Source organism: Diceros bicornis, chromosome 33, assembly GCF_020826845.1.
Source record: "Diceros bicornis minor isolate mBicDic1 chromosome 33, mDicBic1.mat.cur, whole genome shotgun sequence".
NCBI classification, from domain to species: domain Eukaryota; kingdom Metazoa; phylum Chordata; class Mammalia; order Perissodactyla; family Rhinocerotidae; genus Diceros; species Diceros bicornis.
The window spans coordinates 9,620,528-9,638,960 of record NC_080772.1 but is presented as its reverse complement, the minus strand read 5'-3'; the positions used below and the strand labels follow the sequence as shown (position 1 = coordinate 9,638,960).

Sequence of the window (18,433 nt, the reverse complement as noted above, 5' to 3'; positions counted from 1 at the left end):
TGATTAAGCTCCAACTCTCAGCTACATCAATCCCCTGAACCCAGCCATTACCTAGAAGTCAAACAGCCTCTGAGAAATTGAAACATAGGTCACTAGTTCCATTCAATAGAAAAGGAAATCATTCATTCAGAGACTGACTTTTTCTTAGAAAAACGACTTTTATTAGTTTGGTTATTTGGCTTCAGTTCCGAGCAGATTAGAAGTAGCAACTTAGAAAGATGAGAGGGCTATCACAACTAAGTATGGTGACAAAAACTGATGTCGACAAATAAAACTCTATGACATTTAAACAGTCCTCAAGGATAGGACTATATCTTAATATGGTCAGCCGATCATTGCAAATAGCAAAAAGGTGTCATCAACAGCAAAGTGCAGCAAGAGCTTCTCAAGAGAGGGGACACCGACATTTTGAGTGAACAATTCCTTATTGCGCAAGACCATCCTGTACACGACTTAACGTTAAGTAATCCACAGTACTAACTGCTAGAATTCCCCGGGGTCATTCTAACAACCAACATCTTCCACATGCCCCTGAGATGGTAGCATCACCGCAGGTGAGCACTACCTGATGGTGATGAGTGGTGACGAGGAAGTAGGGCAGAGTGGGAAAAGGGGATTTAGGAATCAGACAACTTGGTACCGAGTCCTAGCTATGCCATTCACGCCTGCCTGATCTTGGGCAAATTTCTTAATTTATCTGAGCTTTACCTTCCATATTTAAAGAATGGATCTAATTATACCTAGCTCATTGGGCTACTTTACAGGTTAAATGAGAATAAGCCCCACAAAAGCATTTCAAAAATCTGCAAGTACCACATGAACATCAGTTGTACGATGACGATACAAAAAATTTAAACTACCTTAAGTATGCTGTTTAGAGAGGCAAAGAATATGTGATTCAAAGACCATAAGTCTACACACACACACACACACAACCCATAAAGAAAAAAAACCATGATTCAAATAATGCATTTTCCTCAATACTAAGTTAAAAAAGAAACCATCACAATAAATATAATTGTTTCATTAGGGCAAGTCTGAAATAATTCATCAATAAAACTGAATACTATGTGAAACGAAAATTCTTACCTTATAAAAGCCTCAATGTTCCATTGAATACAATTATTGTTTTTTAAATTATAAAAGAACATTTGCTGTAAAATAAATTCAAATAGTACAAGAGGACATAAGTGAAAATGCTACTCTGCTCTCCGTTCATTATAGCCAACCACTGTAAATACTTTTTTACGTCAACGTACCACCCAAAAAACAAACTACCACTACCAAAAACAACCACCACAAAAAAACAAAAAAATAAAGAATTATCAAAAAGAAAACCAGGGCAATACTAAATTTCAATGGAATAAAAGGGACTGGCCACCTGTGACCCATGGGACAGAGTGCAGTGGCAGAGACCAACCTTAAGGGCAAAGACGGAGGTACTCAAACACCATTTTCCCATATACTTGATCTTTTATTTTATTGTGCTCGCTCAGCAAAGAGTAAAGTGTGCTCTGGGCAAATCATAGCCATTAGCACATTTACACTTAATCTGCCTTCTCTCAATTTAAAAATAAATAGCAGTGAATCCTTAGGTTTCACTTCATAAGTGAAAAGTAGGAAAAAACATATTTTAAAAAATGTATTTATCTAAATCCATTAGCAAGTTGAAGCATATTTGGTCTTACCTTCAGCTTCAACCTGAAGAGAATCTGGTACGTCCTGAGTAACATGATCCTCCTTATCTGGAACAGCTGCCACTGTGCTGTCTCCTTCATTTTTCCCTGTTTCAAGTTCACCAGCTAAAGAGATGGCTTGATGCGTTTCAGGTTCTGGATGGCTTGTCTCCAGTGGGTCATCATCTTTTTTAACAGACGTTTCTTGTTCCTCTGAATCACTGCTTGTGCAGGTGTCTTGTACATTGTCACGAGAAATGGACTCCTGCGATGCTTCCTCATCCATTGGTTCATTAACCCATTTTAGGAATTTTTCTACCTGAAATTGTAAGATGTTACAAGCGTGAATTAATTCCAAATTACACAGAATATTCCCAGCTGCTTTACCATTTGTGACTTGACTGACAAGCTGTGTCACAATTATTAGCTCTGATAAGTATGCTGTATCATACAAGCTAATGTGAGTAAGCAATTTTGAGCTAACCACACTTTATTATCTAAACATGCCATGAACTTATTAAAGATTTCTTAAAAGGAAGAAAATATCAGATTAAACACAAGACTATGACCTTCCTGTTATCAATTAACACTAAGATGATAAAACTGTTCCAGTAGCTTTCCATAAAGGCTTCTAACAATGTAACTGTACTATGTGATATTACAAGTACAAAAGTACCTACCCATTGTTGAATCATTCATTTTAGTTTTTCAAATCATACAGAGCTTTCTGCAATGGCCCAGGCTACAATCTATGTTAAACGGTACTCAGTATCAAAGATGAACTCAAAAAAGTTTTAGCGCCAATCTGTCTCAAAGAATAAAAGCAGTGCTATCTTGCAAAGAATGTGAGCTGCCTTTTAATGAAGCAGTAGAACCAGTAAAATGATTCCTAAAAACTAGGTTTCTTCTTTGAAATGTTAACAAGGCTCAAGATCAGATGATATATACCTCCTTGCAACCTTCTGTAACAAGAGTATTCTTCAAAACAGATCTTCATGACCTTCACAAGAGAGGAAATTAGAACAAGAGTGGTAGACAGACGATGGGCATGGATGAGAACCCAGAATCTTCCTTTGAGGGGACTGTGCCTATACATCAATCAGATATCTAAGGGCATAACAGCCACATTTATTTTTTTCCTCAGCAATACTTAGCAGTTATGTTTCCGCTCTTCATCTACAGATGAATATACGGGGACTATCACATCCAAAACATTATAAAAAGTCCTATAGGACTGATTGGACTGATACAGGGAAATCTGTTCCAGATATAGCCAGGGCCACTAAAAAATTAAACTATCACCAGCAACCAACCAATCTGAAATATAATAAAAACTGAAATCAGCTATAAATTTTGGAGCATGGTTTGGAAGAACGCTGAAGGTAGGGATGATCACGTATGTATCCTAAGAGTAAAGCAAAGTCCTCACTGGCTCTGAGATTTTGTTCCATTGCCCTAAAGAGCTACTGGAGGTGTGAATGAGACAAAGGTTCTGCTCACTAGAAGGTGCTTTTTTTCAATGATGCAGAAGAATCGCTCATCACACTGAGCAAAAGCAACTGTAATTACGCTTGTTTTCCAGGTAGTTGGGTGGCAGGTACAGCAGAGTACAGGAGAGAGGATGTGAATATTCCAGTTAACAGTGTGAATCACTAAATTCGCCTTGAGTCTCATGCCATTAGGATGAACTTGTTAGTGCCAAGTTTGATGGATCACCTCTAGATAACATCAAAACTAAGGCTTACAACAAAAGCTTTACCAGAAACTGACTTCTGGGACCCTACTGAGCTGGAAGCCGATGAGAAATCCCCCGTTACCACATAGACAGTGGCAATTTTACCTACTTAACTGCCCAGATACATTGTGTAGCTTTCAAAACATCCCCTTTCCACATTGTCCCCAACTTACTTTTTTCCAACTTTAGTTCACACAAAATATATGCCTTTAGGAAGCAAGTGGAAAATAATTTTACGTACCCTTATATCTGGTAGAAACAGCATTCCCATTTGAAAACAACAATTTTAAGAAGTCAAGCTCACAAAATGAGATTCTATCTGTAAATATAAAACAAAATTTATACATACCTTACTCAAAGTTTTGCTTTTCTTGAAAATCATTTTTTCTGACTCTTCAGTAAAGAAGATGTGTTTGTTTTTCATATTTATTTGCCTTCTCATGTCCAAGAACTTGGACTTATACTTCACATTCTTCTGTAGATACCTGACCCGTCGCTGACTGAAGTCTGAAATTCCACCATATCTGTGACCAAACCAAAAGAAGTTTACTCAAACCTTAAGTTCTATGAATTTGTTTTTTTATATGAATAGAGAATAAAACTAACAATTTTCACTATTTTTCTATTAGGAGTCACTATTTTAATTTCATTCTTCTAAATTATGAAAATTATGAAATAAAGTTCAAAATGCAGAGGAGTTTAAGGTCTAGCTTGTATGTTACTTCTCCAGTAAATGTGAAACATCAAAGTTTGAAATATCAGCATATCTTATATAGAGCAGAAAGCAGAAATTACAGAGTAAAATGTAATAATAGTAGGAAAATATAACTCCATTGCATGTTGGGGAAATATAATTTTTTCTCACAGTGAGGTGATGCCAAAGGTTCTTTAACATATATCTGGATATGTTCAAATTATCTTAAAAGTGGTCACTGAATTCTTAACCGAAATCAATCCAAACTCACCAAAGAAGCAAACCTTTATTATTAAAATAATTAGAGAATGTCTACCTGAGCTAACCATCTGACTTTTTCCATCCTAAAAGATATATATCTGTTGTGAAGCCATCTTTGACTATGTCAAGCCTCATTAACTGCCTCTCCTACAGACTATTAGGGACTTAGGGTGTAGTATACATTTTAGCAATTATAAACTCCTGAACAGTTTGGTTTTAAATGTCAGATGTTATCTTCTAGCCATATTATAAACTTCCTTATAAAAAGTATATCTTTTAAGTAGAAATGGGTGCTCTAAATAGGAGAATAGTGAAGTTAAACCTTAGGTAACAAAATAAATTTCTATGTGTGTATACTAGCAAGAGCTATCCAAGTAATTTCTGAATAAAATTGTATGTGAGTAGAAATAAATTCTGCTAGGAATTTAAACATGGCAATATCAGGAAAACCCTTTACATTACTAATCTTTATGATCTTTAGCTTTAAATGATTATATGAACTACAACTGCCTTGAAGTACTATATAGGAGAGATTAACTGATAGTCTTTTAAAAAAATTATTCATAGTATTATAATTCTGAGCATGTATTTCTGAACTAATTTGTATTTAATTTATGTCAACCTTGAGACCTATGTCCTTTCCTTGCTGACTTCATAATGTATAGGTATCCGTTAAAATTTCACAACTAACAAAATAAGTCTCAGCCCTTAGAAACGTCCAAGACCTTAATCTTGATTTAAACCAGTGGTTTAGGTCTTTATTGTGCCTTATCTACTCACTTCAGCCTTCATGTCATATGCAACAAACCCTTCAGTTTTCTTATATTTAATGCTTGGACATTTAATCCCAGAGAAAACTTGTACTTTCTGTACAGAAAAGTTCATAGCAGCTTTATTTGTAATACCAAAATACCACACACAATCCAAATGTCCTCCAATAGATGAATGGTTGAACAAACTATGGTACACCCATACAACGGAATACTATTCAGCAATAAGAAGGAATGAACTACTGGTACATGCGATAACCTGGGGGGACCTCAAGGGCATATGATTAGCTCTTAGGAAACAACCTAGAGGTACAATACAGGATGGTCAATTAAACACATGGCCCCACTGAAAGGATTAGGTAAATGTATTGATAAGGCAGGGTGTTCATGGTACATTGTTGAGGGAAAAAAGCAAGGTGCAGAATATATATAGCATGATTCCATTTTTGTGTTTTATAAAAAGAGAGTAACGTGTGTATATGCACATAATCATAAAAACACACATTAGTAAACTAGGAATAATATATGCCAAACATTGCCTACCTATGGGAATGATCTGAAGAAAAGATTTTCACTCTTTACTTTTTACTTCTGTTTTGTTTGAGCTGTACTACTTTCATAACAAAAAAGAAAAAAGATTACTGCAGGTTTGAAGTTTTCATGGCCATGTTCGCTATACACTTCAGATGTACACAGAGGTAGATACGTGAGATGTTAGATGAAGAGAGAACCATGCTTAGAAGTCTCAAGCTCTGGGCTTGAATCCCCTCCTCAGGAAATGATGTGATCTTGACCAAGTCAAAACCTTTGTGAGCTGCAGTTGCTTTATCTATGAAATTGGAATAGTAACACTGGATTGCTAGGAAGTGCAAATGAGTTGATACACGTAAACACATCAAATGTACAGTGATATCTCCAAGATTCTTACTAACAAGAGAGGGTAGTGTTTTAATTAACATCTCAAATGCTATCAAATACATAATCATTATTAGCTATCTGAATATCAGAGAGCTTTAAAACAGCTAAAGTGGTTAAGATTTCTGGAAGACAATAGCATTTATGTATAATTACTTTTGTCCCGAGCCATGCTGCAATCCTAGAAGGGAACCACTGTCATCAAAGTCTGAATCTGGGTTTTCATCGATGTCCAGTTCATGGCTAAACAAATAAACAAAAGGTAAATAGTGATAAGCCATTACCTCCAGAGCTGACTGGTGCAGGCAAATATCAAAAAGTACACATAGTCAACCTATGCAAACTTTCCCATCCCGACAATCACCATGGTTCACAAATCCAGGAAGACAGGAAAGAGTTCTTTAATCAGGATTTTCCAAATGAGATAAAGTACCTAGCATTGTTTGGAACACAGCAGTAAGCACTCAAATCTTAAACCATGTCAAGAATTTGTCAAGAATTCTTGAACACGGTACAAATATGGATTCTCTCCATTTTCCTTTGGAAAAACACCAGTAAAAGCTGCAGCCTTAAACTAATCTCCTAGAGTGTTATCTCTAGAGGTTCTCCTTAAAAATAAACAAGTAAACATTTGAGAACTATCAACCCAACCAAAACAATTACAAAAGACAAAAACCGTTAAGAAGAATAAAGTTGTGATACAAGTGACATTAAGGAACCCAGGATCATCCATCTATTGGAGATGCCTTCTAGTGATTTCTACTACCTGGGCGACAGTAACAAATGAAAATGGTAAGAATTCCTAAAAATTACCTTAAGCTCACCAACCATTTATGGAGGAACTACGAGGTCTCAGGAATATAAGTACACAGACAATCTCTGCCTCCAGGAACTAGCAGGAACTAATGGAGGAGTTAATAATCAATGTCTACCAAGTAAAAGGAACACAGTAGAGACATGCTTTTATGTGCTAAGGTACTGAGCCTCTAAAGCTTGCTTACTATTTTTCTAGAAGCTGTATGGAACATAAAAGTCTTATGTGGAACACTTCATATCCTGTCAGAGAAGTGAAATGTTGCCAGCCAACGTCCAAGTTCTGTAACGTCCATCTTTTTCTTGTATTTTACAGCATCAGCATTTGACCACATCCTACCTTACACTACCCTCTCCTTGTTTAATTCTATGTTCAAGGGTGTAACCAGAAAGAGTACTGCCTCTGAAAGAGCTGGGCTGGGCTCTAGCTTTAGAGCTGCTGCTGTTGCTATACGTCTGGGCAAGGCATTTACCTTTGTTTTGTCTTAGTATTCCTATCTATAGAATGAGAGCATTACATTTGATACATCTGAGGTCTACTTCAGCAATAAAATTCTGTGATAATATACACTGACTTTTGAAAAAAGATTAGAACTTCCTCCAGAGAGAGACTGTACCTACTTATACACTATTAGTTAAAAGCAGCATCCAACGATCGCTACTAAGTGTCAGATACATTACATGCTAGCTCCAGTCTTCCCAATGATCTCACAAAAAAGGCATCAGTCCCTTTTTATAGATAAGAAATTGTGGCAGAATAAGAGGCAAGAGTTGGGATCTGACCATGCTCCAAAGCCCAGGATCTTGCCAGTGTGTCTTGTCATTTCCCCTCATAGGATCTGCAGTGTTGTAATATAACAAGCACTTTATAACCACTCACTCATGCACACAAGTGCTTATGCTAACACATTCTGGAGAGAAAGTAATATGCAACTTGCCTCCTCTTGAGTTTGCCTGGCTTATGTTCAGGTGGATCTTCTTCACTCTCATCTCCATCAACACCACTGGGATGTGGTCTTTCTTTGATTGTGTTTGCTTCTGAAGACTCCTGTGAATCTAAAGAGGCAGAGACATTGCAGTGAACTTTCCCCCTTGGTTTGACAACTCTTCTGCCATTTGCAAAGGCAACCAAAATATCTCACTGCCTTTCCTACAATGAACCGTATGTGCACGTCAGGCAAAGTGCCAGACCACATCTACCTATTCTGTGTACCTGCATGCAGAGTGTGAGCATAAACAACCAAAGCTACATCTCTTAAAGTTTCCATGATCTAACTACTTAAAAAGTGAACTGTAACTCTTACCTCATAGCTGTCCAAATCCACACAAATTAATCCATAAAGTTACCTCTGTGATAGCTGTTAGCTATCAGATTTTGATAGAATTTTAATCTAAATGACTCTAAAGACAGCATGATCACACTGATTAAAAATAATTTCTCTTTATTAAGAAGCAAATACATTTAATTGTCTCTAATATAGCTCTGAAATTAATAATGGAAGCAACAGAAAGATAGGCATTTAAAAAGTATTTTTAACTTGTGGTGGCTCCAACTGAGGCACATATCTTTGTTCTCTATTTCTTCAGACTGGAACAAAGTAGTTGGGTGGGACTAGAAGGAGAGGTGTCTGCAATGTAGAGAGTGGGAAGCTTTGACTGTGTGGGGACAGACTATTTCTGGAGAACACCCAACCACAAAAAAGTAGAAAACACACTTAAAGAGAAATGCAATACATATCTTATGTTTTGATCTCAAGGGAGGATCTAAAACAAATGAAAACCTAGAATTCTCAAGCTGATCCTGATGGCAGTCACACTGGAGCTAATTAAAGAAATGGCCAATTATATACGTAACTAAGGGAACAGGCAATAGAAATGGTCAATCTATATATATAACTTAGGAAACAGGCAATAGAAGGCAGAAACTATGAGGTTTACTACGTTTGACAAAGGAAAAAAGTAGGAAGATAAGGAAGGATAATCAAAGGGAATAGCATGAAGCAGTAAGATAGGGGCCAATACACATATTTGTGTGTACTGACCAATAAACATATTTGAAGTTTTATGGTCAAAATAACTATGGAAAGTAATAAGGAGAGTATTGAAGAGTATCAAAAGACTAATATAAAATAATCACATAAAAAAAGGATGGAAAAAACAGCAAAAGAGAAAGGAAAGAGAATACTGTACTGACATTGTAAGAGTACAGAGAAAAGAGAAATAAAAAAGTAGATAGAGCTCTTTAGTAACTCTAAAGGAAACTCTGAACTAGATGAAGATCAGCTATCTGAGACAGCAAAGCAAACCCAATTGTTAAGTAAAAGGCCAAAACCTTTTGCTTCATACAGGAATAAGGCTGAGAAGAAAGTCCCTATAAACCAGACTTTTCCAGCACCAAACATCAAGAATGCCAAGACAACATCTTAGTGGGCTTCAGGACAAATTCAAGTTATAAAAAAATTTCCTCTTCTCCCATTTTCCTGGGGCCATGAGTCGGTAGGACGCTTCTCCCTAGCAAGAGCATTCTTATTCATCCTACCCTAACTTCTCTGAACACACTTCTCACTGGCTTTTAGTCCTGACAGGGGTACCAGTCCGCACAATGATTTTTTTTTTTTTTAAATCACTTAGGCATGAGTCAACCAAATTCCTTATCTTGGATATCTTATGAGAATCCTAAAATCAACCCTTCCAGTTACAAATTAATATCATGCCCTGTTGAGATTCTCTATAGAGCAAGAGTTCCCTTGTCCCAACTGAATTTCCGATATGACTCACAGTCACATTTGCCTAATGTCAAACGTGTGCTCTCAATCAATCTCTCACATGCCTCCTGGGAACTTACAGGAGAAACTCTGACATTCCAAGCTCACTCTAAATTAGATTTCCCAAGGGATTTCCAAGTTCTAATTCACTGGCCACAAAGGTACAAGAGGAAGGAATGATACTTTTCAGAAGCCTATGCAAATATTCTTTTTATTTATAAAAAAGGGTAATAAACAACTTGTGATATAAAAATAAGAGGATTAAATCATTTTATTATTATACTAGAAAATGTAAGTTGGCATTATTTAACTCTACCATAATGGACTAGTGTTAGTTATTTTGCTAAAGAGATTCATTTTGTTAACCATTACTCAGTAGGATAAATCTTGGCCAATCTTACCCTGAGCCGGTTGGTTTGTGCTTCTATTATTCCCAGACAAGCTGCTTTCCTTGGTTCCACCATTACATGGTTCATTTTGGCCAGAAGCAGGGCATTCTCTTCTGCTGTTAACTTCACTTAGCCACTGATGTCCATCACAACTTACAGAAGAATCTAATCGGCTCTGTTCTACCTCCTCTGAATTCAAACTTATATTACTAATTCCATCAAGTATCTCATTATGATCTTTATCACTTGAACTAGAGCTTTCGCTACCAACTGATGAAGATGGAAAGGAAAGTAAGTCTGCTTTCATGCAATTTTCACCTTTCTTGTTGTCAACTTCTGTTTTAGATCCACAAGTATCTGTACCACAGCTTTGTGAGGCATCGAAAGTCCAACCCTGAGCTTCCCAATACTGAAATTGTTCCAAATAATACCAATAAAGTTGACTATAATGTTGTTCCCATTCTTCCTTTGTATCAGGAATGTTCCAAGGTTCAGAACATAGTGCTTGATCTGGATGTTTTTCTTGCCAGCTTTGCCATAATAGTCCTCCACCATATTCATTCCAATACTTTTCCCATTTCTCTGTAATTTCTAGCTTTGGAGATAACGTATTTTCAACAGGAAGAGTTTCAGTTTCAATGTCTTTTTTGGTTTGAAGTTTACATCTTCTGGTGTTCTCATACTGTTCAACAGAAGATGGATCATCTGAAGCCAAAATGTCATCTTCTACATATTCTTGTCTCCAAGATTCTCTTATAAATTCATCTAAGTACTTCTTTTGATGCTTTTTCTTTTTCTTTTTAATTTTAACTTTATTTCTAGTATTCATAGACACCTACATAAGACAAATAACTTGAATATAAAATGCATGTCATAAACTATAAGAGAAAGTAGAACCCAAGTCTATTTTAAATCCAAGTCTATTTTGACATTAAATTAAACAAAATACCTTCAATCCCCCCACCCCGGGCTTTTAGTTACACAAAGAAGTGAATCTTACTAAGTTTCTAAGAGGAGGAAAAATCACATGTGAGACATATCTCAACTTGCAGTTTTGGTTAATTTATAAATATGTACATTTAAAAAGAGGTACAGTGCTCTAATTTATCAATGGATTAGATTTGGGATAAAAAAATTCCATGTGTTATTTTATGAAGAAAACTAAGAAACAGAAATAATAAAAGTAAATTAATAGCTACCTCAAAATGTTTATGTGCAGACGTCCCACCAAACTGAAGTGGCAGCCCCATACTTCTCATGAGTTCAGCCTCAGAGTCAAGCTCACTTTCATCTAGGCCTATGCCTTTGCTGTCACGTGATTCCGTAGTGCCACCTTCCTCCTCTTCTGTGCCCTGGTCTCCTACAGACAGCATTTGTTAACTTAGTTTTAAGATAATTTAGACACAGGTTTTATCATCTTCATTTTAACGGAGAACCTGAGACAGAGTTATTACATGACTTGCCCAAAGTAAAGGTGTACAAATGTTACAATTTTTAAGGGGAAGAAAATAAAAAAGGAAAAAAAGCAATTGATGGTAATACGGACTAGTAAAAAAACAGCCAACTAAGGCTCAAGAGACAACTTCTAGTCTGGCTCTGCCTGCCACTATCCATACAGTGGCCCATCAACTTACACTTACTGAGCATCTCCTCTGCGCCAAGCATGGTACAAGGTACTGAGGACGTAAGACGGAAAACAGCAGAGCAACCAGAAGGAAAAGATTTACATTTTCACATCCCTTGTCTGAACTAGATCAGTGGATTTAAAATGATGATTTATGGAGTTATTTTAGGAGCTGTTAATAAGAGAGGTGAGAGGTATGTCTTCAGGCCCCTAACAGGTACTTCAATCACAACAGGGATTTATGCCCTGGGACTCTGTGGGAGAACCGATTTAATGGAAGCGTTCTGCTATTAAAACTCTGAAATCCACAGAACTGGAAGATCCTTTCAAGTTCCCTGATTCTAGGTCTTATAGGAAACCTGTTTTATTATAACAAGTTTTACTTTATCTTAATATGGTTATCTAAAAGTAGATCATACCACTAATTGGACTAATGCCATTCAAATGCTCTTAAAACGTGAGACAAAAATCACTTTATATATTAGCATACTGAATTAGGGCTGAGCTGCACTCCAGCTAAACGATTTTAGGCAACAGAAAAGGGAATCTTACACAGCAAATATGGAGACTGAAAAAAAGAAAAATCTCATGTGCACAAATTCTACTAAAAGAAAGAAGGAAAAAAGATCCTATCTAAATAATGAAGGTGATTCCACTCACCATTCCACTCAATGAACTTATGGAGAGAGACAGCTCAGGAAACAGCAAAACAGGAAAAGCAAATCAGCTAAGTTTTATGTTTCTCTCACAGTATGCATATTTTCTTATGTTCGGTGGGAGTCTAGTATCTAAAGAAATCTTGTTTGTACAATGTAACATTGAAACACAGCCAAACATTTCATCCACTGAAGATACAGTGATTTTTCACTGTATAGTCTGTATAGTCTGTAACTCACGCCGCAGTTTTCCCTGTGTCTAGAGAAACATAAAAGATTTGCATGGAAAGAACAAATGGGGTCCAGAAACGATGAAATCCAGCCATTTGTGACAACATGGATGGACATTGAGGGTATTATGCAAAGTGAAATAAGTCAGAGGGAGAAGGTCAAATACCGTTTGATTTCCTTCATTAAGTAGTAGATAGTAACAACAATAAACAAACACATAGAGACAGAGATTGGATTGGTGGTTACCAGAGGGGAAGGGGGGAGGGAGGAGGGTAAAAGGGATAATTAGGCACATGTGTGTGGTGATGGGTTGTAAATAGTATTTGGGTGGTGAACATGATGTAATCTATGCAGAAATAGAAGTATAATGATGTACACCTGAAATTTTTACAATGTTATAAACCAATGTTACTGGAATAAACAAAAAATTAAAAAAAAAAAAAAGAACAAATGGGGTCCTGATAGTGAACTCTGAGAGATCAAAATGGTTTCCAGGTAACTAGGTGAGGCTCAAAGTATAGAACAAATTATATTTGTTATTTGGGAAAATTAACCCAGACTGTGTCCTCTTTACTTCAGGCAAAAGATATGCATGTTCACTTGGAATTTATCCTGAATCATTTATCTATACAATTGTTCAAGTATTTAACCAGGAGGCCATCAGACTGAGCTGGCTCTAATGCCTTGGTAGCCTATCCAAACAAACCAAAACCTAAGCCAGAGTCAATGCACTGGAACCTGAGAAAATGAAACCGAAGAACCACCAATCATAGCCAACTCAGCTTTCCCAAATAAGGCAACTGCATAAACTATGGCCAATCAAATGATTTCTTTGCATTGCTTCAGCATAAGACCCCTCCCCTAGCTCCTGTTGGTGGAGCACTCCTAAACACCTTTAGTTTGGCGCTGCCCAATTTGACTTTGCCCAATTATAATAATTTTGCCCAAATTAACTCTTGAAAATTTTAATGTGTCTCAGTTTACCTTTTAACACAACAAAATTCTGCTGAAGAAACTATACATTCTCTACTTTTCAAAGCTTTAAATTTCAGGTTGCTCTTATCTAACGGCGACAACTAAAGAAGGAATGCTTACAAAGGGCAAAAAGAGGCTACCTCAAGTCCACAAAGGAGCTACCTACAGGAAAAGAAAATATCTGCTATGATAGGGATTCTAGAACCATGTTATAATAAAAAATGAGGACTGTCTCTGATTAAAGGATTATTTGCCATTTATAATATTTTATGCTAATAATATAGTATTATAACAAATTATACTTAAATTAATACAGTATTATGGTTAATTTTAGCAAAAAAGGGCTATATAGTTTTATACTGTATTACCTGCATCGTTGCCATTGCCTTTAATATAGTAGCCTTTTAATCCCAAATTGCACAATTTTCGATCTCTGTGAAGCAAATTAAACAATGTTGAAAAAAAATTAAACTATAAATTTAGAGAAAAAACAAGTTAGAGGTAGCAGAGACTAATCAGTAAAAAAGTTAAGGAACAGAAAGCAATCTCTTAATCCACTTTCCTCATCTGTAATATAGAGGTGATAATACATATCTCAAGGGGTTGTTGTAAGGATTGACAGTATATGTAAAACATTCAGTATATACCACATAGCAAGCATTTATAATTAAAACACTAATTATTAAAATTAAGAGGCAGTTTTGGATATTGGGGGAAGAATCTGATCCTCCTTATGATACATAAACAATGAAATGTTCTTTAAATTTTCTCTAAGTGAGCATAAAAGTAGAAAGATTATCTTACACATATATAAATCCACATGCAGACCCTAGTCCATTTGCAAATAGGCCAAATTACCCACTGTCTAGTAGACAAGATGTTCATGGATTGGGCAAAAACTATTTTGGGGACTAACATATAATGAAGTTCTTATTTAAATATTTTATCAAAATGAAACATAAATCAAGACAAAACAATTCATTCTCAACAACTTTTAAAAACAGTGAATAGTTAAACTTTTCTTTACATATCTACTTTAAAATTTTTTCTTTGTTTACTAAGATTGGAAATTACATAACTAAAATAAACCTAACAAAAGACTTAATAATAGCAAAATCCGCCCCTCCTTTTTTTTTTATCTTCCTACCAGTAAATTCAACTCCATCATAACTGCCATAGTAAGGCAAGTAATAGCTAATACTACTTTTCTAATGGAGCTACAATAAATTCAACAAAATAAAATTCTTGTGTACTTGATATATTTCATATCCTCCTGTTTATTTTTTGATACTTTACAGAACAAAGTAGGTGGTGTCTCACAGCAGGACAGTGAATGGGGGAGGGGATGAATGCTAATATGCTTTGGTAGCATGCCCACTGGCCTCAAAGAACATGGGACACTAGTGGGGCGGCGGAGGGAGCAGCAGCCACAAAGAGGGCATCAATGGTGTGCCCTCCAATACTCAAGGATATGGGACACTAAGGTGTCAGGTGGAAGAGAGGGCCAATATGATTGTAAGATTGGTTACACTGAGCAAATAAGTCAATGTATTGAGGATAATGATAGCCAAGAGCCCCCCCCCCACATATTTATGTATGTAGGTAAAATACATATATATACTGCCTAACTTTGTCTGCTGAGAGGGCATAGAAGCATTGAAAACCCCGGAGCAATGAGCACAATGAGCACCCAGGACTTGGTTTCTAAATATTCTCCACTAAAAGGAACCAGGGTACCTTAGAGAAATGGCAATTGCAGGTTGGAACATGGACTGTAAAAGATATGCCTGTGTCATCTTATTGTACCAGAAGGTTAGGAAGAGTTCAAAGAATGCCAGGGACACATCAAAAGGATACAGGAGCCACCTCAACGGGCCCCCGCCAGCCAAATCTGAGACAACATGAACATCAAAATAAATAACGATAGTAACAGAATATAACCCATTAATAAACTAACAATCCAGAGTCCATGTTAGCATTAGGTAGCATTCTCCATACAGAATGCTAACTAATAAACGTAGAAGGAAAGATGGAGACAGACAATCACTCTTTGGCAACCTCCAGAGGTAGCTGATTCAGGTAGGAACAGGGCATTGGTGCACACTGGAATACCTCCCCACAAAATACTAATTCATATGAAGGGAACCATTGTGACTTTACAGTAAAGAAACCTGAGAAACAGCAACATGATTAGGTAAAGGAGGTCAACATCACCAATTGTGGTGTGGGTCTACAGAAAGTGCCTCCTGAAGTGAGGCAGAGCGGAGGACAGGATCATTTCTGCAGCATTCCTGCAGCTAAGGCGTAGCCTGGCTCTTTTCCTGTTGAAACGTCAGACAGACCCAGGTTAAGTAAGGTTATCCTACAGAAGGTAAGGTCTGAACCTTTTAAACTGCTAAGGACATGACACGGAGGGAAGAGTGAGAAATTTTTCCAGATTGAAGGAGACTGACAAGACATTAAGCAAACAAGTCCCTATGTGGAACCCTGGATCAGAAAGGAAAGAGAAATAGTGTTTGAAAAGTTGGGAAATTTGAATTTGAATCTACTACAGTGGTTATGTACAGGAATATCCTTGTTTTGGGGAAATATACAATGAAATATTTAGGAGAGATGGAGAATCAGGTCTGCAGCTTGCTCTCAAACAGTTCAGAAAAAGACTCATGATTGTGTGTATGTTTATAGGGAGAAAGAGATGGAATAAATACAGTTAATTGTTAACAGTTGGTGAATCTGGGTGAGAGGAATATGGATGTTCTTTGAACTATTTTTGTAAGTTTGAAACTATTTCAAAATGAATTATTTTAAAAATAATTAAAATTAAAGCCTGTTATTTATAGCACAAGTAGCTTTATAACAAAAATCTACCACTCCATCATTTTCTATTCTAGGCTTTGTATACAAGCACACAAAATTTTTACATAATTGTAATCATAGTGTAGATATTTTGTATTCTGATGTTAATTAACACAAAGCATTTTTCTCTGTAGTAACAACTACAGAGCCACTGTAATGATTATTTTTAAGAGTCCCATAACGTTGTCTTCTTCATATAGATAATGTATAGAAAATTGAATGTGTAGATGAAATAGAATTATTACTCCAATTACAGAGTTCATAAGACAGTATGTTAATTGTAATGTCCTCAGAAAAGAAAAATTAATTACAATACAATGTCCTAGCTCCTGCCTTTGAGAGGAAGTGTACAAATAACCTTATTTAGTATGAGAAGCAACTCAATTACTGAGAAGTTATTTGGAAATTATACTCATTTTCTATGTTTCTGCTATGCAGTACTGATTTTTCAGTTTAATAATCTATTTTAGAATTTTGCCAACAATCAAATCTGTTGTTTTTAGATTCTGAAACAGACCTTTTCCCTACCTGGAAAATCAGGGTTACACTTACAAGCCTCTGAACTTTCAGCCTGTCTCCCACTCCTGAGGACTTCTCAACAATTCCTACTGGCAACAATTCCAAGATCATATCTCCAAGTTCTTTTTGTTCTAAAGGGTTATAATTTGTCTGAGCATTAATTTAGCTAAAGGAAAAAGTCATTCTTTTCTCTTTACTTATTTTGAAGTTGGAATGTAGTTTCTAAAAGTGAAGTAGAGCTTGTAAGTTTTAAGAATATGTACGAAATTATCTGTAATGAAAAGAGTGCACGTTTTAATTCAAAAAGACTAAATTCAATATAATTGGTGATTTATATAGCAATTAAAATTGTTTTAAATAAAGTCACTTTAATTGAAATCCAGTTACATATTGTTTTCTAGAGGTATGGTATGAGAATTTTTCTCAACTTTTTATATTTTGTAACTTATGTTCTCTCCCTTCCTTTTCTTTTTTTGGAAAGGAGGCTTCATGAAGACAGCATCAAGACTCAAGTGGGCTGCAGGCTAAGAACTAACTATGTAACCTGGGCTGGTGCCCTATGCAAGCTGACTCTTCTTTCTTGGCCTGCACACCCAACAATACAGCCAGGTACTCTCCTGTGGTGAGCGCCTTGGCCCCGCCCACAGTGCTAGCCTGCACCCCTTTTGGGGAATGGGCCAGCCCAATAAGTCAGCCCAGGTCCAGAGGTAGGAGCAGAAAGACACTTCTTCATGGGTGAGAGGTGAAACAGGTATCCAAGGTTATTACTCGTACATCACAAGGCTACAGATAATCTGAGGCCGAAAGATTAGCAGTAAGAGAGAGAATGCTAGCTTTTAAATTTTTATGACAACTGTTTCTTACTTAGGGCAACTTTCAAGAATCTCCAAGAACATTCATCACTGAGAAAGATGTATTTCTGATGCCTGATATTCAAAGAATTTTCTGTTATACTTGCTAAGTGTTCTCTATAAAGCAATCTTTGAATTTGGTCAGTGTAACTCAAGCCAAAGAGCATAATGATTCTGGATGAGTATCTGGACCTGGCACATCGTAAGGACTAAATAAACTTTAACTGCTGAACTGAATCGTAAAGCTGGAGACCAGACCTGCACTGTAGTGACCCCACTAAGATACTGCTCCCCTAAGAGCCCTAAGCAGCTCATCATCACACCTCTGAATACAACAATCATCACTACCGTGCCTAAGTCATCTTTTTATTACAGTGCCTGACACATGGGTGGCTGATATACATGGTGAATAAATGAGAAATTTTGTGGGAAAAAACACATTCAAATGATTTTGTTGTGCTCACCACCAGTCACATGGGCATGATGAGATGTAAACACAGGTTCTTCAATTTCCAGAATAGTTCTCTATCTCAAATAAAATACATTAAAATATTTTAATAAGGCTCCAGTTGTCCTAGTGACTTTAGACCACTTAAATACTCAATTGGGAAGATTCAATAAAATCATATGTTCTAGACTAATTAGTGGGATAGTGGAAAGGCTATGGAGTCAACACAGACCTGGGGTAGAAAGCAGGGCTGCC

At 36.4% G+C, this 18,433-nt stretch overlaps 1 protein-coding gene across 2 annotated transcripts in view; it reads right to left on the bottom strand.

Annotated features, from left to right (window-relative positions):
• TGS1 (trimethylguanosine synthase 1) overlaps window positions 1-18,433 on the bottom strand; it is a 43,029-nt gene that overhangs the window by 21,928 nt on the left and 2,668 nt on the right. For both annotated transcript variants that reach the window (XM_058528718.1, XM_058528717.1), the window contains exons 2-8: window positions 13,873-13,937; window positions 11,218-11,378; window positions 10,031-10,853; window positions 7,803-7,920; window positions 6,208-6,294; window positions 3,761-3,935; window positions 1,689-1,995 (exon numbers count right to left, since the gene is read on the bottom strand). In XM_058528718.1, the coding sequence (XP_058384701.1) occupies window positions 1,689-1,995; window positions 3,761-3,935; window positions 6,208-6,294; window positions 7,803-7,920; window positions 10,031-10,853; window positions 11,218-11,378; window positions 13,873-13,937 (1,736 nt within the window). The remainder of the gene's footprint in view (window positions 1-1,688; window positions 1,996-3,760; window positions 3,936-6,207; window positions 6,295-7,802; window positions 7,921-10,030; window positions 10,854-11,217; window positions 11,379-13,872; window positions 13,938-18,433) is intronic.